This window comes from Colobus angolensis, unplaced genomic scaffold, assembly GCF_000951035.1.
Source record: "Colobus angolensis palliatus isolate OR3802 unplaced genomic scaffold, Cang.pa_1.0 Scaffold220, whole genome shotgun sequence".
Classification (NCBI taxonomy): Eukaryota; Metazoa; Chordata; class Mammalia; order Primates; family Cercopithecidae; genus Colobus; species Colobus angolensis.
The window spans coordinates 4,574,240-4,600,434 of NW_012115378.1; the positions used below are offsets into that span (position 1 = coordinate 4,574,240).

At 34.9% G+C, this 26,195-nt stretch overlaps 1 protein-coding gene across 1 annotated transcript in view; it reads left to right on the plus strand.

The window, feature by feature from the left end:
* The window catches only part of CCDC178 (coiled-coil domain containing 178), a 486,917-nt gene that overhangs the window by 67,440 nt on the left and 393,282 nt on the right, over positions 1 to 26,195 (plus strand). The window contains exons 8-9 of the mRNA XM_011943718.1: positions 880 to 1,022; positions 19,046 to 19,199. Coding sequence (XP_011799108.1) covers positions 880 to 1,022; positions 19,046 to 19,199 — 297 coding nt within the window. The remainder of the gene's footprint in view (positions 1 to 879; positions 1,023 to 19,045; positions 19,200 to 26,195) is intronic.

Genomic DNA, 26,195 nt, shown 5'->3' on the forward strand with positions numbered 1-26,195 from the left:
ACCCCTTATTCTGGAGAGTAATTTGGCAACCAATATTAATCAACATTCTTAAAATATTTGCTAATACCTTATGACTCAGAAAATTCTGTTTTAACAGGACGTTTGAAGAAAATATTCAAGAACATGCAGTATAACTATAGATTGTGCAATTTCCTTACATGGTTCTTCATCACAGTACTGTTTATGTTATGTGTCCCTCATACATATGTTGTGCATGTCACACTGTGCATAATGCTCATATAATTGACAATGAGTTAAATCATGAGTATGTGTGATATAAGGGAATACTAAGTAAAAGTAATGTGATACAGCGATATACAGAGACAGAAGGAAGAGATGGAGACAGGAGCATTAATATGATGTTTGTTAATTAGTAAAACAGGTGATTAGTATGATGTTTGTTAATCAGTAAAAAGAGTAAAAACTGAATATTTTGAAGTATTACACTAAGATATTAGGTTGGTGCATACTTTTAATGGCAAAAACCGCAATTATTTTTGCACCAACCTAAGAATAATGTTTTTTCTTAGTGGAGAGGAGTACAGGTGACTTTGTCATTGTTCATCTTTGTTTTCTGACTTTTTAAATAATAAAGTATTATTTGAGTAATAAAAATAATTTTTTTATGAATGAAGACATAAGGATTTCATTTTGGACATGTTAACTTGGATATTGAAATTATTTTCTTCAGTAACATTTATACATTCCCAGCGTTAATGCCTGTCAGGGCTGAAATTACACTTACCAAACAATAGGTTAAATGTGGGAGAACATGTTTCTAAAGAACTTTTAATCTAAATCAATACTACACTAAGTTAAATTTATTATTTTTAATTAACCATTAAGTGCAAATATAAGCAAAAATGTTTTCATTTCTAGGTAATGGACCTACACAGAAAAGTTTGTGAAGAACTTGAAGAAGCTTTAGAAGCCTGTGAAAATGCCAGACTGAAGGCTCAGCAAATTAAAGAAGAGATGGATAAAGATATTTACCAGGATGAAAAAAGCATAGAGGCTTACAAGTAAGAATTTTTCACAAACATTAATTATAGCATTTAGAAATTAAATATTAAGTAAAAATGTAATGTATATTTCTATACAGAAAATTTTAAGAGAAAAATAAAATTTTAAATTATTCATACCTGTCTCATCACCAAGTTTATATGTAAATAAAAAGATATATATTTCATATATGTAAAATTATGTGTGTATAATTCCCTAAAGTACTATATTTCTGTGTCATCTTAGAGCTCTTCATATATATTGCCAAATTGCCTGAGGACATGTTATAACAATACATATACCTACAATGTGTGCAAAAGTAACTATTAAAAAAATTCAGTATGCGATATGATTAAAAACAAATTAGATATCAATAAATGAATTATATACTTAGCATGTAATATTTCAACTTCAATTATTTTGATTACTAATAAAATGAAATATTTAAATATATAGATTACTTATTTTTGGTATATTATTTATTGAGAGTTTTTTATTTTCTACATTTGTCCCTGATGTATTTATTTTCTGATATTCTTTCAGTTCCTTTTGTTGACTATAACTTCTTTATGATTCTGTGTGATATAATATTTTTATTTATTCAAATTGATCTATGATTTAGTATAAAAGAATTTATAGTCACTATGGGAGTTAGAGTCATATACATATAAGCAAAATCAATACAGTTTATACAAAATTTCACAACCTAGATAACATTCATTTCTTACGGTGTTTATATTTCCTCACATCCAATGTATATTTCAACATGTAATTTAATATTATCTATTTAGTTGATAAATAGATCTCTTTTATAACTAACCTGATAAGTTATATTGATCAGTTGGATATATTTTCTAATTTTCATCATGATTTCTTCTTTGACCTATGGTTTATTAAGAAATATGTATTTTATTTTATTTTTTTTTAATTTTTTTTTTATTTTTATTTTTTTTGAGACGGAGTCTCACTCTATCACCCAGGCTGGAGTGCAGTGGCCGGATCTCAGCTCACTGCAAGCTCCGCCTCTCAGGTTCCTGCCATTCTCCTGCCTCAGCCTCCCGAGTAGCTGGGACTACAGGCGCCTGCCATCTCGCCCGGCTAGATTTTTGTATTTTTTTAGTAGAGACGGGGTTTCACCGTGTTAGCCAGTATGGTCTCGATCTCCTGACCTCGTGATCCGCCCGTCTCGGCCTCCCAAAGTGCTGGGATTACAGGCTTGAGCCACCGCGCCCGGCCAGAAATATGTATTTTAAAAATTTCTATGTTGAGTTCTAATTAATTTTTATTATTGCTTTCCAGTTGAATTATATTTCCATGAGAAAAATGTATATAGTTTCAAACTATGAAAATTGTTTAGGCTTAATTAAGATGGCATTTTTTGGCATGTATTCCTTGTGTCATTGAGAATAACATTTGTTCTTTACTTGTTGAGTGTACTGTTGTTACTCTTTCATTAGATCAAGTTTACTAAGCATGGAGGTTAATCTTTATACTACAACATTAACATTATCCAGGTGTTCATTCAAAATTCAGAAAATTAGACTCAACACTGACCTATTAAATGAGAATCTACACTTTTAAAAGACTCCAAGGTGATGTTTGAGAAGCATTGCTCTGTTTATTAATTTTTTTTTTTTTTACTTTTTCTGTCAAGTATTGAGGAGGGTCTATAATTGCCCACTTGTCTACATAATTATTTTTATCAGTTTTTACTTCCTATATTTTGAGTCTATATTCTCAGGTGCATGCAAATTTGAAGTTGTTATATCCTCCTGGGATACCAATTAACATCTTTTATCATTATGAATTAACCTTCTTTGACTCTTGGAATATTTTTGCTTAAACTCAATCAAGGCATTAATACAGTTGTACTAGCTTTCTTTTGATTAATATTTTCAATTAATCTCAATACTTTGAAGTTTTTATATTTTAGATATATCTGTTATAAACACCATGTAGACACATTTTTTTTTCAGTTTGAAAATATTTTCAAGGGTGGACCATTAAGTGCATTCATGAATCACTAATATATTTGGATATAAACCACCACATAACTTACTCTATTTGCCACATTTGTTGTATTTTTTTCTTTTTTATTGCCTTTTTTCATGTTGATTATTATTATCATTTTTTCTTGAATTTGAGTATTATAATTTTATTTCTATTCTTTTCGTAGGAAATCCTATTAATTACCACAGGCAAACTTAATGTTGTCAGACTCTAAAAAACAACTGATACTGTTATCCTGCTGGACAATAAAAGGAACTAAGAAAAATGTTACTCTAGTTATTACATTTCTTCTGAATTAAATATTTGTTACTGTTGCTGAATATTTCATTGTATAACAGATAAGTACATTATTATTGTTTTAAGTAGTCAAGGTTAGTTTTTAAATTTACCCACAAAATAACTATTTTTATTTTTTCTTCATGAATGTTAGACTTTTCATCTAAGAGTACTTTCTGGCTGAAATAGATCCTTTAGCATAACCTTTAGCAAAGTTTTCCTGATGATAAACTTTCAGAATTTTTGTTTGAAAGACATTTTCTTTTTTCATAGAATTGTTGATTCTTAGTTGACCTTCATATATTAGTTATAACATTTCATAATCTATTAATTTTCATTTTTGCATTCAGAAGGAAGCTGACCATTTGACTTTCAGTTTTATGCATCTAATCTATATGTTTTTTTCCTTTGGCTGTTTTGCCTGTTTTTAAGAGCATCTCTTTGTTATGAATTTTAATTAATTTTATTTTTCAAGATATTCTAGGTGTTAATTTTTATTTATTCCATTGGGATTTGTTAGTCTTTTTGTTTCTGTGTATTGGATTTTTCATTCATCCTGAGCATTCTGAATCACAATTTTTTCAAACCTTTCCTTGGTCCCATTTTCTATGTCTTCTTGTGCTCAAATTAAACATATATTAGATTTTCTTATTGGGTACTCCATGCTTCTTAATCATTTTCTCACATTTTCTGTTTTCAAGCCTTCTGAAGAATTTCTTCTGGCTTATTACCCATTTAGATCATTTCCTTTTGTCCTGAATTTAATGTGAAGATCATATGACTGCATCTTGGAGACCACCAACTATGAGAAATGCAACTGACCAAAGGACTCTGTTGTTAGTAGCATCTAACGTGGCTTCCAATGATTTCAGCTTGTCCTCCCTGATATTCATGTTACTGACAAAGCCACTCTCCCAGAAGATGGGATCTTTCCTTGTTTGGAGTCACAGTCCCAATACACAAAACCAAAAGTCAGCATTAAGCAGTGCAGACCATGGAATTGAGAAGTAGTAACATGACTCACAACTCAACTTCTCCACTAATGAAGGGTGAGGGGGTTAAAATATAGGATTTATTTAATAAGGAGTTTGGACATTAAAAGCAAGGAGAGGGAATATTCATGTCTTTTCCAGAAATAGGTAGTCAACTTCCAGGAACCAGAGTACTGCTTCATTTTTGTCCTCCTATGCTTTCTTCCAGTTGTGTCATGGGGACTGGCAATGGTCATTTAGCATGGAAATGAGATTATAATGAGGCCTGAGGTCCTTTTGAAGTCCTTAGGTTGGCTATCTTGGTTTAAACCTGTCTCAGCTGGTCTGGTTACAAAGGGAACTATTTTTTATCACAGGTGTTCTGTTTCTTAAAGATAAGCAGAGTTAAGGCAGGGTAGAAATTCAGCTATGTCATGTAGGCATTACACTGGATAACAAGTTCCCCCTTTTCTGTATATTCACTCCTCATTCTTGAAGGGTGCTGAGGGGTGAAAGTCTGTCTTCTACAACTTCCTCAATCTGAAGTTGGGTGTTAATATTGTTACAGGAAAGGGGTCCCAATCCAGACCCCAAGAGAGGGTTCTTGGATCTCATGCAAGAAAGAATTCAGGGTGAGTCCACAGTGTAAAACAAAAGTAAGTTTATTAAGAGAGGTAAAGTGGTGAAAAGACAGATACTCCATAGACAGAGTAGGACGTTTCTGAAAGTAAGAGGAGGAACGTGTCCACTGTAAGTACAATGCTTGTATATCTGGGAGATGTGCTCTGCTACAAGAGTTTGTGATAAAGGATTAATTTTCTTAATTACTGTATTTTTCAAGAATCGGTATTATCTTTAAGACAAAATTAGGAATGCCTTTGTTTGCCAGATATTGGGACATCTGGACACTCCCAAATCTGGGTCTGTGTAGTAAACATTATTTGTTCCCTTACCATAAACATCTAGAGGCTAGGAATGCCTAAATTTCTGAGAATGCAGCCTATCAAGGCCCAGCCTCATTTTCCTAGCCCTCAGTCAAAATGGAGTCACTCTGGTTCGAACACCTTTGACAATATGGGTCCTGTTAGAGGAGTGAATTTTTTCCCTAGCTAGTCTTAGATAGGTCTGGTTATCTCCTGGGTATAAGCCTACCTTTTTTCCTACTCTGACCGTCTTCCTGTGCCATCAGTCTCTTTACATAGCAAGAGTAACTTTTGCTCCAATTCCCAAAAAGTTCCTAATTTCCATCTGAGACCACCTCAGCCTGGACTTCATTGTCCATATCACTATCAGCATTTTGGTCCAACCCATTCAACATGCCTCTAGGAAGTTCCAAACTTTCCCATATTTTCCTATCTTCTTCTGAGTCCTCCAAACTGTTCCGCTCTCTGCCTGTTAGCCAGTTGCAAAGTCATTTCCACATTTTCAGGTATGCTTATAGCAGTACCCCACTCTACCGGTACCAATTTACTGTATTAGTCTGTTCTCGTGCTGCTATAAAGAACTGCCTGAGACTGGGTAATTTATAAAGGAAAGAGATTTATTGACTCACAGGTCCACAGAGCTGGGGAGGCCTCAGGAAACTTAACAATCATAATGGAAGGGGAAGCAAACATGTCTTTCTTAACTTGGTGACAGGAAAGAGAAGTGTAAGAGCTGAGTGAAGGAGGAAGCCCCTTATAAAATCATCAGATCTTATGAAAACTTATTATCATGAGAATAGCATGAAGGAAACCACCCCCGTGATTAAATTACCTCCCACCTGGTCCCTCCAGGGACACGTGGGGATTATGGGAACTACAATTCAAGATGATATTTGGATGAGGACACAGCCAAGTCTTATCAATTACTAAGTTTGCATGCATTTGAAGAGTATTTGAATTTAATTTATGATTATAAGCCGTTTAGTAGCATGCTAGACATAATGTATAACCTAATATATATATTAGGTTATATATATATATAAAACCTCTCATATATATATATATAAAACCTCTCATATATATATATATATATATATACACACACACGCAAAGATCCAATAGCTGTTACCTTGGACTTTTGGCCATGAGATAACAATACAAACTCACCATTTTATAAAAGATAGCTGGGTTCAAACTATTTTTTGGACAAAATTGGAACCCGTTCCAATGGCTAAACTGTTTTTCCCAATAGATAATCCAAGGAAGGCTGTGGACCAAAATTGGATAAAGAGGTCTTTATGGTAATTCATTCTTTTTTAAAAAGGCTCTTTTACCTTTTATTCTTCAATTTCAAATGAATTTTTAATGTTTCCATTTCAGTTAGATCATAAAGAATAAGTCTTAGGACCAATAACTTAACTGCAGATTCAAAGCAGGCAGAGAAGAAAAGAGGAAGACAGAGAAGTTTAGAAGACTCTAGTTAATTCTATAGTTGCCAGTTAATCATTTTAGCTCTAAATTTTTCTTACTATGCAGAAAACCAATACTGGCCATTGCACCCAGGGATCCCTGGTGTCTTCTTGAAGGTCAACTGAGTGTCCTTGGCTCCCTGTCTCAGGCAGTCTCCCCTAGGTGTCTTAACCTCATAATGCAGATGATTGGAGGAATCCAATCCCCCAAAAATGATCCCTTGACTTCCCAGACTGTATGTCATCTTCCTCTTAGGGGGAAGCCAAGGTGACTTTGTCTGTGGGGCTTCAGCAAGGAGAAGAAGAAGGAGGAGGAGGAGGGGGAGGAAGTATTTCTTGGAAGAGGGTAAATTTAAGCTCCTCTGTTGCAAGAAAGTTGGCATGAAAGAGGTTTTCACAGACATAAGAGAAAAATCACTAAGAGGAGTAAATAGAAACAGAGAATACACACTCATACACAAAAGACCTTTACTGGCAGGTCATTTCTTGATCCAGCATTCTAGAGTGTCAGCCCTTAGGCTTTCCTCTCACCTTTGCAAAGACTCTTAAGGGAGTCTCTACTCAGAATGAAACTACTGGTCCCTTCTTCACCCTCTCAAGGACTCCAGCAGGGACCTCTACTGAGTGCAGGACCATTACCTTGTGCCAGACATCCCTGTGCACAACCCTGATTTGGGGTGAGTGTCCCCATCATACTTAACTCTGAGCTTTCTTTCCAGTACAGCTATATAACCCTTTGCCTGCCTGCTTATGACCTCACAACAATGATATATTACCTGTTCCAAAGCTGATCCCTGGCACCCAGAGTCAGGACTAATGCCTGTCCTTTGCTGGCAGATGCGGTTGTAAACCCTTATATGCCAGTTACTGGGTCTATGAGCACGTAAAAAAGCTTCCCAAATAAGGAAGTGGACTATCTAGTTCAGATGCTGGGTCACCAGTTTGATTACAGAGAAAGCTAATCCTTCAACAGATGGGATCCTTCCTTGTTTGGTTTCATTAAGCTAATACATGAAACCAAAAGTGAGTGTCAAGCAGTGCAGAACACAGAATTGATAAGGAGGAGCAAGGCTCACAAATCAACTTTTCCACTACTGAGGGATGAGCGGGGCAAAATATAGGGTTTCTTTAATGAAGAGGTTGAACATTAAAATCAAAAGGAGGAACGTTTAAGTCTTTTCTGGAAATGGGAAATGAACTTCCCTGAACTTGAGTGCTACCTTCCTTTTTGTCCTTTTATGGTGTCTTCCAGCTGTTGTTATGAGGATTGTGAACTATCATGGTGCTGGTGAGAGGGTCATTTAGCATGAAAATGACATTATAATAAAGCTTGAGTTATTCTTGAAGTTGTTCAGTCCAGTTGACCATCTTGGTTCTAACTAGTCTCAGCTGGCCCAATTACAAAGGGACCTTTTTATCCAGGCATCCTGTTTCTTAAAGATAAGCAGAGTTAGAGAAGGGTCGAAATTCAGCTATGTCATGTAGGCATTATACTGGAGAACAGTCACACTCTTGTAAAATCCCCTCTTGAATGTGCAGTATACTCAGTTGCTTCTAATAAACAGAATAAAGCAAAAGTAATAGAACATCGTTTTTATGATTAGGTTGCAAAAATTCGTGACTTTGACCTTGCTAGCATTCTCTTTCTTGTCATCTTGGTTACTTGCTCTGATGAATCAAGCTGCCATGTATTGAGATGCTCTATGGAGAGGCCTACAGTGTGTGGAAACAACATAAGCTTCAGTCCACCCACATTTGAGAACCATCTACCCTTGAGAATTGCTGCCAACAACCAGCAATGTGAGAGCAGAAGTATTTATAGTATGTTAGAAAACAGGTCCTTGCCAGTCATGGTAGAAGACCCAGAGCTGGAGAACCCAGGGGATCACAGAACTGGTAAGATAATAAATATCTTAATGAATTTAGCAACTAAGTTTGGTTATACTTTTTATGCAGCAATAGATAACTAATGCAGGCTCCTGATGCTACACTTCAAAATCCATCACTGCTTTTTTTTTTTGCCTTGGAAATACAATGCACTAATCCTAACTGATGACTGATTGTTGCAGGTATACTAAGGCAGGCATGCTTCTGGGAAAAATAGCATCCTCCACGGCCACCTTTGAGGATTCCCAGTGGCTTCTTCAAATATTCCATGAACTGCATAGGATGCTTCAAGCTTTCCTCCCTCTCTTATTGACTCTGGGGAGACTTAAATTCAAGACTTTCAGTGTGCCCTGACCACTGCTTCCTCCCAATTTCCTTTCTCACAAGTATTTCCCCTAAAAATATCCTTGAACTTGTAATGCTTTCTTGATGTCTGGTTCTCAGAAGATGTAGGCTAATACAACAATTTACCATTAAAACTATCTTCTTTTAATTTTTTTCATAGTTGTTTTTGTATTTTTTTTAAAAAACTAGACTTTATGTTTTAGAGCAGTTTTGGGCTCTCAGCAAAATTGGGTGGAAAGTTTGGAAAGCTCCCTTTTATCCCTTCTCCCCACCCCCCATACTCTCTGCATCCCATACCAGACATCCCACATCCAAGTGGTACACTTGTTACAACAGTGAACCTACCTTGACACATCATTATCACCCAAAGATCATAGTTTACAGTAGAGCTCACTCATGATGTACATTCTATAGGTCTGGAAAATGTATAAAGATATGTACACAACTATAATATTATTCAATAGTTTCAGTGCACTACTTTAAAAAAAAATCCTTTTTGCTCTACTTATTCCTTGCTTCCTCCCATCTAACTCCTGGTTATCCCTGACCTTTTTACTGTCTTCACAGTTATGACTTTTTAAGAATGTGATATAGTTGACATCATATAGGATTTAGCCTTTTCAGATTGGCTTCTTTCACTTAGTAAAATGCATTACATTTTCTCCTTGTCTTTCCATGGCTTGATAGGTTATTTCTTTTTAAACTTTAGAGGTTGACATATAGAATATGTATATACTCATGGGATATGTAACGATGTTTCAATACACATAATATATAGAGTGATTAGATCAGGTTAATTGGCATATCTGTTATCACAAACATTTATTGTTTCTCGTGTTGGGAACATTCCAGATCCTTCTCCTAGCCATTTGAAGCTATGTATTATTGTTAACCATAGTCATTCTACATTGATACAGAACACTAGGACTTATTCCTTCTACTTAGCTGTAATTGTTTATCCTTTGAAAAATCTCTTTCTATCCCCCCTTTCTCCTACACTTCCCAGTCTTCAATATCTTCTGTTTCAGTTTTTACTTCTTTGAGATCAACTATTTTTTAGCTTCCATACATGAGTGAGGACAGGCAACATTGAACTTTCTGTTACTGTCTTATTTCATTAACATAATATTCACCAGTTCCATCCATGTAGCTGTGAATGACAAGATTTCATTCTTTTTTATGGATGAATAGTATTACATTGTGTATACATATCACATTTTCTTTGTTCATTCACCTGGACACCTAGGTTAATTCCATATCTTGGCTATTGTGCATAGTGTAGTGATAAACATGGGTGTGCAGATGACTTCTTCAATACCGATTTCCTTTCCTTTGGATAAATGCCCAGTAGTGAGACTGCTGGATCATGTGGTAGTTCTATTTGTAGTTTTTGTGGAATTTTCATACTATTATCCATAGCAGTTGTACTAGTTTACATTCCCACCAGCAATGTAGAAGAGCTCCTTATTTTTATTTATTTATTTATTTATTTTGCATTCTCACCAGCTTTGTTAGGCAGTTTTTGCATTGCAATAAAGAAACACCTGAGGCTCAGTAATTTATAAAGAAAATAGATTTAGTTGATTTATGGTTCTTCACACTGTACAAACATGGTAGCAACATCTGCTTTGTTTCTGGTAAGGGCCTCAGGAAGCTGACAATCATAGTGGAAGGCAAAATGGGAGACGTGGGAACAGGCCTGTCACATGGTGAGAATGGGAGCAAGAGAGAGAGGGAGGAGGTGTCACACACTTTTAAACAACCAGATCTTGTGAGAACTCACTGACTATCCTGAGGACACCACCAAGCCATTCATGAAGGATCCACCTCCATGACCAAAACACCTCCCAGCATGTCCCATCTCCAACATTGGGGATTACATTTCAACATGAGATTTGGAGGGGACAAACATTTAAACTATATCATTCCACCCTTGGTTCCTCAAATCTCATGTCCTGCTCACATGGCAAAATAAAAAAAGTCTTAACTCATTCCAGCATCAAGTCCAAAGTGTTAAGTCTCATCTGAGACTCATCTCCTTCCAACTTTGAGCCTATAAAATCAAAGCAAGTTATTTACTGCCAAGATGTGATAGTAGTATAGGCATTGAGTAAACATTACTATTCCAAAAGAGAGAAATTGGTCGAAAGAAAGAGGCAACAGGCCTCATGAAAGTCTGAAACCTAACAGGGCAGTCACTAAATCTTAAAGCTCTGAAATAATCTCCTTTTACTCCATGCCCCACATTGAGGACACGCTGGAAGGGGTCGGTTTTTAAGACCTTGACAGTTCCACTCTTGTGGCTTTGCAAGGTGCAGCTATTCTCATGAGTTGGAGTTGAGTGACTGTGGGATTCCAGATTCACGGTGCAAGTTGTCAGTGGAGCTACCATTCTGGGGGCTGAAGGGTGGCAACTGTCTTCCCACAGCTCCACTGTACTGTGCCCCAGTGGGGATTCTCTGTGGGGTCTCCAACCCCACATTTTCCTTTGGCATTTTCCTAGTAGAGGTTGTCTGTAAGGGCCCTGCCCCTGGATCAGGCTTCTGCCTGGGCCCACAGGCTTTCTCCTACATCCTCTGAAATGCAGCTAAAAGCCTCCAGCCTTCCTTCATGCTTGCATTCTGTGCACCCACAGGCTTAACACCATGGTGGAAGCCACCAAGGCTTATGGCTTGTGCCCTCCAGAGTGGCAGCCAAAACCATACCTGGGGTCCTTTGAGCCATAATTGTAGCTGGAGCAGCTGTGATGCAGGGAGCAGTGTCCCTAAGCTGAGCAGGGAAGCAGCATCCCAGGCCTGGCCCCTGAAACAATTCTTTCCTCCTAGGCCACTGGGTCTGTAATGGGAGGAGCTGCCTCTAAGATCTCTGTAATGCCTTGAAAGCCTTTTTTCCTCTGTCTTGGATATTAGCACTTTGCTCTCTTTGAGTCATACTAATCTCTCTAGCAAGCAGTGGTTCTGCAGCCTGCTTGAAATTTTTCTCTGCCACATAGCCAGGCTGCAAACTTTCCAGACTTTTATACTCTGCTTCCCTTTTAAATATAAGTTTCAACTTTAAGCCATTCCTTTGTTCCCATATATGATAATAGGTCATTAGAAGCAGCTAAGCTACATCTTCAACACTCTACTGCTTAGAAATTTCTTCTACCACATACTGTAAGTCATTACTGTTAAGTTCAAACTTCCACAGATCCCTAGGACATGAACACAGTGCAGTCAAGCTCTTTGCTCAGGTGTAACATGGGTAATCTTTACCCCAGTTCCCAATAGCTTCCTCATTTACATCTGAAACCTCATCAGTCTAACCTTCACTGTCAACGTTTCTATCAGTATTTTGGTCACAACCATTTGACCAGTATCTTAGAAGTTCCAAACCTTCTCTTATCTTCCTGTCTTCTTCTGAGCTCTCTAAACTCCTCCAATCTCTGCCTATTACTCAGTTTCAAAGTCACTTGCACACTTTCAAGTATCTTTATAGCAAAGTCCCATTCCTCGGTACCAATTTTATGTATTAAGCCATTTTTGTATTGCTATAAAGAAATGCCCAAGACTGGGTAATTTATAAATAAATGAGGCTTAATTGGTTCACAGTTCTGCAGGCTATACAAGCGTGGCAGCAACATTTGCTTAGCTTCGAGGGCCTGCGGAAGGTTACAATCATGGAGGAAAGTGAAGTGAGAGCAGGCATGTCACATGGCAAGAGTGGCAGTGAGAGAGAGAGGGAGGAAGTGCCACACAGTTTTAAACAACCAGTTCTTGTGAGAACTCACTATCATGAGGACAGCACCAATCTATTCATGAGAGATCTATTCCCATGACCGAAACAGCTCCCATCATGCCCCACCTTAGACACTGGGGATTGCTGCTCAGCATGAGATTTAGAGAGGACAACTAACTATCCAACCTATATCAACAGCATTTGTTATTTTTTGTCTTTTGATAATATCCATCCTAATTTGGTTGATATGATACCTCACTGTTGTTTGCATTTCCCTAATGATTAGTGATATCAAGCATTTCTGAGAAATATCTGTTCAGGTTATTTGCCCACTTTTTTTTTTTCCTATTGAGATGTTTGAAGTCCTGGTATATTCTGGATATTAATCTGCAGTTTGATTAATAGATTGCAAATATTTTCTCTCATCGTGTACATTGTACTTGCACACTGTTGCTTGTTTCCTTTGCTGTGCAGAAGCTTTTTAGTTTGATATTATCACATTTGTTTATTTATGCTTTTGTTGCCTGTAATTTTGAGGTCTTATTTTTCCAAATAAGACCTGGAAAAACTTTTTCCAGGACAATGTGTTGAACCATTTCCTATGTATATTTGTGAGTGTGTGTGTGTGTGTGTTTATACTAGTTTTAAAGTTTTAGTTCTTACATTTAGGTCTTTCATCCATGTTGACTTGATTTGTGTAGAGGGTAAGAGATGGGGTCAGTTTTTATTATTCTGTATATGGACATCAAGTTTTTCAGAACCATTTTTTGAAGAGACTGTAATTTCCCCAAAGTATGTTCTTTCTGTCTTTGTCAAAAATCAGTTGGTTGTAGATATGTAGATTAATATCTGGGTTTTCTATGTTGTTTAGTTGGTCTGTGTATCCATTTTTATTGCCAGCACCCAGCCGTTTGGATATAACAGCTTTGTGATCAGGTAGTGTGGTACCTCCAGCTTTGTTCTTTTGCTCAAAATTGCTTTGGCTATTTGGGGTTTTTGTGGTTCCATAAAATTTTTAACTTTCTTTTTATTTCTATGAATAATGTCATTGGTATTCTGATAAGAATTGCATTTAAACTGTAGGTTGTTTTTGGTAGTATGGTTATTTTGACAATATTCTTTCAATCTGTGAGCTAGGATATCTCCATTTTTGTAGCCTCTTCAATTTCTTTCATTAGTGTTTTGTGGTTTTTCTTGTAGAGGTCTTTCACCTTGTTGGTTACATATGTTCCTAGTTATTTTATTTTTTTTGTAGGTATTGTAAATGAGATTACCTTTTTAGTTTATATTTTGGTTATATCTTTATTAGTGTATAGAAACACTACTGAGTTTTGTGTTGATGTTGAATCCTGCAACCTTACTGAGTGCATTTATCAGTTCTAAGAGTTTTTTTGGTAGAGTCTTCAGGTTTTTCTATATACAAGATTATGTTATCTACAAAGATAGACAATTAGACTTCCTTCTTTCCAGAATAGATGCTGCCCTGTATTTCTTTCTCTTGGCTAATTGCTCTGGCTAGGACTTCCAGTATTACGTTGAATGAAAGTGCTGAGACTGGGCATCCTTGTCTTGTTCTAGTTCTTATATAAAAAAACTTTCAGCTTTTCTCTCTTCAGTATGATATTAGCTGTGGTTTTCTCATATATGACCCCTGTATTATGCTGAGGTACCTTTTCCTACACCTAATTTATTAAGAATATTTTGTATTATGAAGAAATATTTAATTTTATCAAATACTTGACTTGCCTTTACTGAGATGATCATATGGCATTTGTCCTTTATTGTGCTGAGGTAATGTATCACATTTATTGATTCATACCTGTTGAATCATTCTTGACTTTCTGGGATAAATCCCACCTGATCATGGTGTGTTATCATTTTGATATATTGTTGGAATCAGTTTCCTGGCATTTTGTCGGAGATGTTTCTATCTGTGTTCATCAGAGATACTGGTTTATAGTGGTTTGTTGTTGTTGTGTCCCTGTCTAGTTTTGGTATCAAGATTACACTGGTCTTGTGGAATGAGTTAGGGAGAGTTCCTTTCATTTCAATTTTTTGGAATAGTTTTAGAAGAACTGAAGTTATTTCTTCTTTAAAGGTTCAATAGAATTCAGTGGTAAAGCCATCTGGTACTGGATTTTTTTGGGGGAAGACTTTTTGTAACTGAGTCAATCTTATTACTTGTTGTTGATCTGTTTAGGCTTTCTATTTCTTCTTGGTTCAATCTTAATAGGTTGTATGTATCTACAAATTTATCAATTTCCTCTAGGTTTTTTATTTTATTGTCATGTAAATTGCTTACAGTAATCTCTAATTATACTTTTATTTTCTGTGGTACTCATTGTGATAACTCCTTTTTCATTTGTGATTTGGTTTTTGGGTCTTCCCTTTTTTTCTTTGTTAGTCTAGCTAATGGTTTGTCCATTTGTTTATCTTTTAAAAAGCTAACTTTTTGTTCTGTGAATCTCTTGTATTTTTTAGTCTCGATTTTATTTATTTCTGCTTTTGATCTTTATTTCTTTCTTTCTACTGATTGTAATTTTGGTTTGTTCTTGTTTTTCTAGGTCCTTGCAGTGCATCAGCAGGTTATTTTAAATCTCTCTAGTTTTTGCTGTAGTCATTTACTGCTATAGACTTGCCTCTTAATACTTCTTTTTATGTGTCCCATAGAATTGGTATATTGAGTTTCTATTTTCATTTATTTCAACTAATTCTTTAACTGTATTTTTAATTTTTGTCTTCATTCACTGGTCTTTCAGGAACATGTCATTTAATTTCAATGTATTTGTATAATTTATTTATTTATTTATTTATTTATATTTTGAGATGGAGTCTTGCTCTGTCACCCAGGCTGCAGTGCAGTGGCACGATCTTGGTTCACTACAACTCCTGGGTTCAAGTGATTCTCCTGTTTCAGCCTCCTGAGTAGCTGGGATTACAGGCGCATGGAACCACTCTTGGCTAATTTTGTATTTTTAGCGGAGACAGAATTTCACCACGAGCCAGGCTGGTCTCAAACTCCTGACCTCTGGTGATCCACCTGCCTTGGCCTTTCAAAGTGCTAGGATTACAGGCATGAGCCACCATGCCCAGCCTGAAATATGATTCTTTATTAGACTGATACTTCGTAGGTTTTCAAGTGAACCACTAGAGTTCACTTTCCCATATTTCAGTATGTGGGATTTTTTTATGTGTCCTATCTCAGTCTTGATAAGTATGCAGGTCTGTTTCATCTAATATTTCACTTTTTAAATCTTTATTCATAAATAATTATAGACTCTTAGGAGTTTAGACACAGAGTCTTGTGTACCCTTCTTCCAGCTTCTTCCAATGGGAGTATCTTGTATTGTATATACTGTACTTGTTGTCAGTATTAAAACCAGGCAATTGAGATCAGCCTAATCATTTCATGATTTTTTAAATATTTTCATGTATGTATGTATGTGTGTGTTTACTGTTATTTGCCATTTTGTCTCGTATAGATTCAGTAACTACCACTACAATCAGAATACAGACTAGTTTCATTTCCTATGATACCATTTTTATTCATACCCACCGTCCTTTCTCTGTCTCCTGACAACCACTATTATTTTCTCTATCTCTAGTCCTGCCATTTTAAGAGTGCTATATAAATGAAACCCTATAATATTTAACTTTTGATTTGGGCTTTTTTATTAGGCATAACGCATTTGAGATCAATCTGGGTTGTTGAAGGTACTAAGAGTTCATTCCTTTTTTATTACTGAATGAAATTCCATTGTATGGATGTACCACAGCTTGAAACCATCTGCCCTTTGAGGGACATTTAGTTTGTTCCCAGTTATTTGCTACTTTGAATAAAGTTGCCATGGATATCAATGTAGAAGCTTTTGTGTGAACATAAGTTTTTCATTTCTCTTGGATAAATATCAAAAAGTGTGATTTTTTATGTTAAGTGTAAATTTAATTTTCTAAAAAACTGCCAAACTGGTCTTCCAGAATGGCTGTACCACTTTATCTGAATGCCAGCAGTGTATGAGAGATCCAGTTTCTCTACAAGAGAACACTAATTTTAAAAAAAAAATTCGACCTAGACTAGTAAGTTTGTAGTGATATATCATTATGATTTTAATTTGCATTTCCCTAGTGGCAAATTGTGATGTACATCTTTTCGTGTGCTCAATTGTTATTGAAGTCTCTTTTTCATACAGTGTCTGTTCAAATATTTTGCCATTTCCCCATTATAATGTTTGTTTTCTTATGGTTGTGTGTAGAGAATTCTTTAATTTTGAAAATGCAAGACTTTTAATCAGATATGTTATATGCAAATATATTCTATGTTTTAGTAAAGTCTTGTCTTTTTGTCTTTGAGGGTGTTTTATAATGCAGAAGTTCTTAATTTTTCTAAAATTCTACTTATCACTTTCTTTTATTCATCATGTACTTGGTGTCATACACAAGAAATCTTGCCCTAATCCTGTAACAAAGAAATTTGTTTTCTAAAAATATTATAGGTTTACAATTTATATTTAGATATATAAGCCATTTTTAGTTAGGTTATGTGTAAAATGTGAGATTTAGCTTGGGCTTCACTTTTTTTGCCAATGAATATGTAATTATTCCATCACCATATGTTAAATTACTTTCATTAAATTGATTTTGTGACTTTGTCAAAAATCAGGCATGTTTGTGTAGCTCTATTTCTGAGTTGCCTATGACCATTCCATTTATCTATTTGGCTATCCCTCTGCCAATATCACACTTTCTTGATTTCAGAGTTTGCATAGTAGTTCTTAACAACTGGTAGAGTGATTCTTCCCTTTTATTCTTCTAAATTTATTTGGATTTAGCTGATAAAACAATGATGAATTTTAAAATAACAGTGGAGACAAGCATAGTATAAACTGCTTTCCTGGAAAATCCTCAAAAGGCTGTGGAATTAGTGGCATCAACTTCATCAAGAAATTGGAATAAGTGAACCACTAAAATAATAACTCTTAAATTGCATGGCAGTAGGCAATTGTCCATCACTCAGGCAAAAATCCATAGTGTATTCTCTGGACTAGAGGCAATAGATAACACTGAGAGAAGAAAAATTAATTTCAAAAGAAATGAATACATTTTGAATGTTGAGGCTACCTAACTCTCATTGCCTAACTGGCTTCTAGGATTCTGACAGGTTAAGTTTATACTCTGCAGACATAGAAATGTGAAGAATCTTGTTCTTGCCTATTTGTTTGTTCCTTTAATTTTCATTTCTATAGTGAGATTGTAGATTTCAGTTTCATTTGACCATGCTGCTGGAATCAGGGTTGGTGCATAAGAATCTGGGCCAATTCAATAAGCACACCATATATTTATTGGTGATTGTTCATATTCTCTGTGCCTTTTTCTATTGAATAATTTTTCTATTACATATTGACTTGCATGAGTTTATTACATATAAAGTTTTACTTTTATATGGGTTTCAAATAAATCTCCTAGTCTACTATTTTGTTTAAGGTGTGTTTAAAAAGTTGTAATTATCTATATTATGTGCTGGTATTTTATGAAAATGGTAATTTTATCATTTTCTCACTGATTTTTTTGCTACATTAAACAACCATAATAGTATCTAAAGATAATTTTATATTTGGAAGATGGTTTCTACCTGCTAGATTAGATAAAGGACTGTGTGGTTCATAGACTAGCACTGGTCCTCTTGGGAGGGTCGTATAGGAACAAATAACTCTTTGACTATTACTTCTTTTTAAAAAGTCCTGTGTTTTCCTAAGCTACAATTTACTTTATTTTACCTCTAAGGCTGTGAAAGCTATAACTGCTTGGTCTTTTCACTTCTACGTCCTCTTCTTTTTTTCTTACCTTTCCATCCCTGTATTACCCAGCTTCTGAATTAAAAGTGTGTAAATCTCTTACCTGAAATCAGATTCAAAGACAGTTTATTTGAACGAATTTATAATTGATTTTTCTCTCAATTATGTTTTCCCTTAGAAACAATACTATTGGTGACTTTTTTCCTCACTATTTACTTAACATCTAAGTAGTATTTTTTAGAAATTGGCAAGTTACTTTGGGATGGATTTCCGTTGGTTCATACTGTTAAAGCTAATTTAAGTATTATTTATTTATTTATTTATTTATTTATTTTGAGATAGGGTCTCACTCTGTCACCCAGGCTGGAGTACAGTGGATCAATCACAGCTCACTACAGCCTCAACTTCCTGGGCTCAATCAATCCTCCCACCTCTGCCTCCTCAGTAGATGGGGCTACAGGCATGTGCCACCATGCTCGGCTAATTTTCAATTTTTTTTTGTAAAGACATTGTCTCTCCATGTTGCCCAAGCTGGTCTTGAACTCCTGGACTCAAGTAATCTGCTGTCTTGGCCTCCCAAAGTGCTGGGATTACAGGCGTGAGCCACCAAGCCTAGCCTAAGTATAATTTAAAATATATTTTTTTCTCCCTAGGAGAGAGATGTATCAACTTAACAGTCTATTTGATCATTACTCTTCATCAGTGATAAATGTTAATACTAATATTGAGGAGAAGGAAGAGGAAGTGACTGAAGCAATAAGGGAAACAAAGTCATCAAAAAATGAATTACATTCTCTTTCTAAAACGGTGAGTTTTTCATATTTAAAAATAAAAAATACTGATCTTTGTTTTGAGTTATAAATAGCAAACTTTTTGTCAATAATTAAATAGCAATTGGCCAATTTTTTAATATTTAGCCAATTTGCCTATATTAGTTTTCTATTGCTGCCTAACAAATTACCACAAATTTAGCATCTTGAAACAGCACTCATTTATTATCTCAACCTTTTCCTAAGTCAGAAGTCTGGGCACAGCATGGCTCAAGTGCTTGCTCTGCCCCAGGACTGGCAAGACTAAAATCAGGGTATCAGTAGCCTGGCATTTCTGTCTGGAGACTCCAGGATAACACTATTTTTAGTATACAGGTATCAAAATATCAGAATAGACCCCTATAAAGATGTCCAATTATTATGTGTCAATTAAAATAAAAAGTGAAGAAAAACTTCAGTTTTTGTTTTAATTGACACATAATAATTGGACATTTTTATAAGGGGTCTAATGTGATATTTTGATACTTGTATACAATCTGTAATGATCAAATTAGGGTAACATTCAGCGTTTCTTTGTGTTGGTAACATTCAAAATCGCCCTCTTTCCAGGATTTTGAAAATCCCCATTGAAAATATAGAATGAATTATTATTAACTAGAGTCACTCTACAGTGCTAAAGAACACTAAAACTTACTTGTCTTATTAAGCTATAATTTTTTATCTCTTATCCAACCTCTCTCTATGCCCCCTACCCCCTACACTTCCTAGTCTCTAGTTATCACTATTCTATTCTCTGCTTCTGTGAGATCAACCTGTTTAGCTTCCATGTATGAAGGAGAACATACAGTATTCATTTTTCTGTGCTAGGCTTATTTCACTTGACATAATGCCCCCCTGTTCCGTCCATGTTGCTGCAAATAAGAGGAATTCGTTCCTTTTTATTGCCAAATAGTATTCCATTGTGTATCACATTTCCTTATCTACTCATCCGTTGATGGAAGCAGGTTGATTTCATATCTTAGGTTTTGTGAATAGTGCTGCAATAAATGCAAAGGTGTAGATATCTCTTGGACATACTGATTCCTTTTTCTTTGGATATATAACCAGCAGTGGGATTGTTGGATTATATGTAATTCTTTTTTTAGTGGGTTTTTTTTTTATTTTTATTTTTTTGAGGAATCTCCATACTGCTGTGATCTCCACTCCACAGTGGCTGTATTCATTTATAGTCCCACCAACAACGTCTAAGTGTACTTTTTCTCTGCATCTTCAACAGCATTTGTTATTTTTTGTCTTTTTGATATTACCTGTTCTAACTGAGGTGTTCAGTTTTGACATGATTTAATTCTTATGGTTTGAGAACTGAAGCCTTTGTTTCCTTGGCACCTGTCAGCCTGAGATCACACTCAGTTTCCAGAGGCTGCCTCCATTCCCTAGCTATTTGTTCCCTTCTCTAAAACCAGCAGTGGTGTGCTCCTGCTTGGAAGCATCTGACCTTTCATTATGACTCATCTTTTCTGAAGATGAAGCTTTCTTTTTCTGCCATATCTCATTCATTGTTGTATAAGAACATAATAGATAAAATAAATAATAGTATAGTAAAAGGAAATAATATATAAATTATTATGCCAATTTGCATTCCAACCTGGAGTTAAAGACATTCTTCTCTACAATAAGGCTTTTTAATTGTACCTCATTATGGTTTGTTATTAGTTATTAATGGAACTGAACATTTTTAATGACTTTTGCGGGGTGATTTGTGTTTCCTTTTCTGTGAAAACCTGCTCATGATTTTCCTGCTATATACTGAGTGTCATCTCACTGATTTGTAAGAATTTATATATCGTGGATACTAAATATTTTCTAGTTACAAATGTTAAAAATATATTTACCCAACCTTTTTTCATTTCTTTATGGTAACTTCTGATGAAAAGACATCTCAGTTTAATGTAGTATCAGGTATAAATACATTCCTTTGTGCTTTTTCCTTTTGTGAACTTGTTTAAGAAATTGTCCCACTCCTGAGATTATAAAAATATTTTCTGTTATTTCATTCTCAATGTTTCTGAATTCTGCTTTTAATATTTATGTGATAGTTTTAGATGAAACTATGTTTAGAATGTTTAAAATTGAGGCTTATTTTTCTCACTCTGCCTTCTGTTTACAAATTTGGAAGTAAAAAGCTATTTCTACAATTTTTAGAATGCATATTTCATTTGCCAGATGTGATGCATAATTAATATGAAATTAATGTATGGGTGTAATGTGAAGTGAGGTTCCAGTTATTTTTTGTATAATATATAAAACAAATTGTTACAATACAATCTACTGATGGGTTTTGTTTATATATCTATAATCAGTGCTATCTCTCTCCCACATTAGGTTTTTATGTTTGCGTGGATCTTTTTCCATTCACTTTTTACTTTGATCTATTTGACCATCTTCACCTGAACACTCCATGTCTGCATCACTAAAATTCCATAATGGGTGTTAATTATCTGTGATAGTGAATCCTCTGATCTTATATTTTCTTTTGAGTTCTAGGCTTTTCTTGATTCTTGCTCTTCCATATAGGTTTCAGGATTATCCGGTTCATTTCTTTAAAAATTTTTGTTGGAATTATGATTGAAACTGCATCCACTTATGGAATAATTGAGTAAGAACTCTAGTCTTTATGATAGGGACTTCTAAACATACCCATGACCTATCTCTGTTTATTTGAGTTGTTTTCCCAAATTGAAGCTTAATCAATGTTCTTGGAACTTTCCAAAAGGAAAACTGTGTCTATGCAAAATCAGACAGTGATGAGACAAATTAACCCTTCCATCTTCATCTAATGTTAGTTATTTTTTAAAATTGATTTGTAATGTGATCCTGATGTGTTTATAAACTTGGTCTATATGATAGAAATAGTTTAAAATTTATTATGGTTTAATCCATAATATTAAACCATTATGGTCTAATATATGGGCAATTTGCATAAATATTTCATTTGACAAAAATGTTTTCTCTGATTTGGGCAAACAATTCTAAGTAGATTGATTTAGCCATCTGTGTTAGTTGTGTTATTTAAATCTTTTACATTTCTGGTTTATTTTCTGACACTTTTATCAATTACTGTGAGAAATGAATTAAAATATCTCAGGGAGATGAGTTACTTTTTTCATTTTTTCCTAATTTTTGCTTTATGAATTTTGAAGCCATAAGTTTAGAATGATTAGAGTTGAGCTTTTTTATTATGCTTTTATTTGCAAGGTTTGAAGTTATGAATTATTAATAAAGTTTGTGGAATGCATATTTCACTTGACAGATGTTAAGCATACTCAATATCTTTAACTTCTTCCTGAACAGTTTAGGGATTTTGTGATCCTCTCCTGACATATATTCAATTTTTCAATATTTTATGTATGTCTTATTTACTAATTTTCTTATTAAGATAATTTATTATTAATTTACACAATAAATGTTTGTTTATATTTATTCCCAGGTTAATATTTTGCACACAACTCTATCTGTGTGTTAGACTTTCCTAATTGAAATTCCTTTTATCTTTTTTAAAAAAAGTTTTGTTGTTGTTTGTTTTTTTTATTTCTTGGGATGATAGTCTTATACTGTCACCAGGACTGGAGTGCAGTGATGCGATCTCGGCTTGCTGCAACCTCTGCCTCACGGGTTCAAGTAATTCTCCAACCTCAGCCTCCCCAGTAGTTGGGATTACAGGTGTGTGCCATCATGCCCAGCTAATTTTTGTATTTTTAGTAGAGATGGGGTTTCACTATTTGGTCTCAAACTCCTGACCTCCGGTGATCTACCCCCCTTGGCCTTCCAAAGCGCTGGGATTACACTCATGAGCCATCCTGCCCAGCCATTTTTATTATTATTATTTTTAAACTCCACCTCTTGCAAATAAGATTCAAGATTTGAGATTCTCAAAAATTTTTTAAATTTTATTTTCATTTTTAATGTCTTAATTTTGTTCTCATTCATGCAGTGTGGAGAATATTAACCTGAATTCATATGAGAATGACTTACACTGCTACATAGACAAGAGAGAAGGATCCAGAAATAGACAAGGGTGAAAACACTAAACAAAAACAAAAACACACAAAAAAACCAACCCACTAAAGCAAAAACACTGGGCTGAAATACTAGAGGAGGAGGAAATGGCATCAATGAGAAGGAAGAGCCTGATCTTAAATAGGTAGTAGTACAAGTTTCTCTACATTTGCCCTTGTTTCTGACTCCAGCCTCTTTCTTGCTCCCACTTTCCCTCTGACTCTATACTCTAACCACCTGAAACAACCTCAGGACAACAGAATGTGCCACATATTTTCATTCTTCCAGCTCTTTATAAATACTCTTCCCTCAAAATATAATGTCTGTTTGACTCTGTTCATTCTCTCAATCCTATCATTGTGTAGCTGAATTCTCTTTTTTTAAATCTCAACTTGGAAGGAAGAAAATCCTTGGTGAAACCATCTCTTGACTTTTTTCCTTCTGCTTTGAACTCTAACAACATTCTGTGTTTACCCCTATGCTGGCACTTATAACACTCAGTTGAAATTAATGATTAGTTGTCTATGTCTTAGATTGTAAGGTTTTTAAGGGCAGGAGATGCATTGTGACTCTTTCTTTGTCTCTGAGTAATTTGTCTAATGCCTTTCCCATATTAGACAATAAATGCTTGTTGAATAAGTGAGTGAATCAAGGAATAAATGGAAGGAAGAAAGGGAAGGAGGGAGAGGGAAGAAAACGAAGGAAGGGAGGGAAGGGAGGGGAGGAGGGAGGGAGGGAAGTAAAGGTAAATAGGAGGGTGGGGGGAAATCCTACACCTTGTAAGCCTATAAAGAACTTGGTGACCTGGAGTGTAGAGAGTAGCCATTCACAGAATCTTCGATAATTTAAAACCTGTATAATTTAAAAAGCCTGTAGCTTTCCCAGGGATTACTATAAAAGCACCAAGGAAGTATAGCATAATCAATAAAAGTTTTAAAAATATTACGTACTGTTGACAAATAGTTATTACCTCAGTTTAATAATCATGCTGAAATTTGTCTACATCTATAAAAATATCAACATGAATAAAATTTTCAAAAAGGGAATATTTATCCAGTAAACCTACAATCAGTTTTTTATTTCTTTGATCATCTCTAAAATGACAACACTGACCCTCCTCAATTTGATGTTATAACACAATGTTATTTATTTATTTATTTATTCATTCATTCATTCACAAACAGAGTCTGTCTCTGTTGCCCAGGCTGGAATGCAGGGGCATGATCTGGGCTCACTTTAACCTCTGCTGCCTGAGGTAAGTGATTCTCCCGCTGCAGCCTCCTGAGTAGCTGGAATTACAGGTGTGAGCCACCATACCCAACTAATTTTTGGTATTTTTGGTGGAGACACGGTTTCGCCCTGTTGGCCAGACTGGTCTTGAACTCCTGACCTCAGGTGATCCACCCACCTCAACCTCCCACAGTGCTGGGATTACAGGCGTGAGCCACCACCCCTGGCCACAAAATGTTATTTTTGCTGAGAAATTGGGTATATATTTATAAGGTTAGTGATATTTTTTAATTATAGAAATCATTTGGGGACTATCACACATTCTAGAAGAGATGAGAAAAATGAAGTTTAGATATATTAATTTTTTCTGCATTTTGCTCATTATAAAACCTTTAAGTTAGATTTTCAAAGAGTGCATGTTAAGCACTCAATTAAAAGCAATGATGTGCATTATTGCCATGCATTATTTTTTGGTATGCAATTGAAACTTCCCAGTTCAAGAGAAAAATAAAAGATTTGTGCTGCCTAATTGCACATACAACTTAAAATGATTTTTTTTTAATTTCAAGACATTTTGTGCTTTCAATTTAGAGTCTTTCCCTCATTAACATACACTTTTCTCTAATTTGTGTCATTGGATCTTTGAAAACACTTTATTTCCTTTTTATTTCTAAAAACAATAGCTTTTGTTAGCCAGAAAACATCTTGAAATTGGCTAAGTGCATTAAAGTAATGTTGAGATAAAATCTCAACATTGAATATAAAAGAAAGAATTTTCTATAAATCCCTTTCCCATGTTTACTTTATAATCTACTCCCAAGGTTCAGAATTGTTTTTTAAGAAAATAATTTCATGATCTGCAACTTTTAGTTTCTTGTAATATAAAAAGGCTTTTATTTCTGATTTTATCAATTGATAATAAAAAGTGACTTTTAGGTCTTTAGAAATATTTATGAATTTTATATTTTATTGACAATCACATAGACACACAAAATTATTTTTTAGTAACTTACTTTTCATATAAATGTTGCATATAAGTGGATTCCTTCTGTATATTAGTTGGTATTTGCATAATTTTTGAATATTGTTTTTGTTCATAGAAAGCTAATTTACATTAGCTTTATATATTGGCCTATATATTATACAGCATGGATCTAAACACTACAAAATACCCATTCAAGTATGTGTTTTGATTCATACATTTGCATTGAGAATTTTCAAATTAAGCAAATTCCTTCTCAAAAAGAGATGAAACAATAGTTATTTCTAATAATAACAATTTATCAAATAGGAAGGCAGCCTAGAGAGGCTGAGTGATTTTCTAACAGACACAAAGCTATTAAGTGGCAGAGTCAACCTACAACCCCAGTTTTTGGACTATGAAAACAGTTGTGTTTCATTACACAATATTCATATATGTGTTTTGTAGATAAAATAGGATAAAATTTAGAAAACTACACATTACTGGCCAGGCATGGTGGCTCATGCCTGTAATCCCAGCACTTTAGGAGGCTGAGGCAGGCAGATCACCAGGTCAGGAGTTCAAGACTGGCCTGGCCAATATGGTGAAACCCCATCCCTACTGAAATATACAAAAATTAGCCCGGCATGGTGGTGCACACCTGTATTCCCAGCTACTCAGGAGGTTAAAAAAAAAAATAGTATTTCTAGTTCTAGATCCTTGAGGAATTGCCACACTATCTTCCACAAAGGGTTAGAAATCATGCTGCTATAAAAATATGCACAC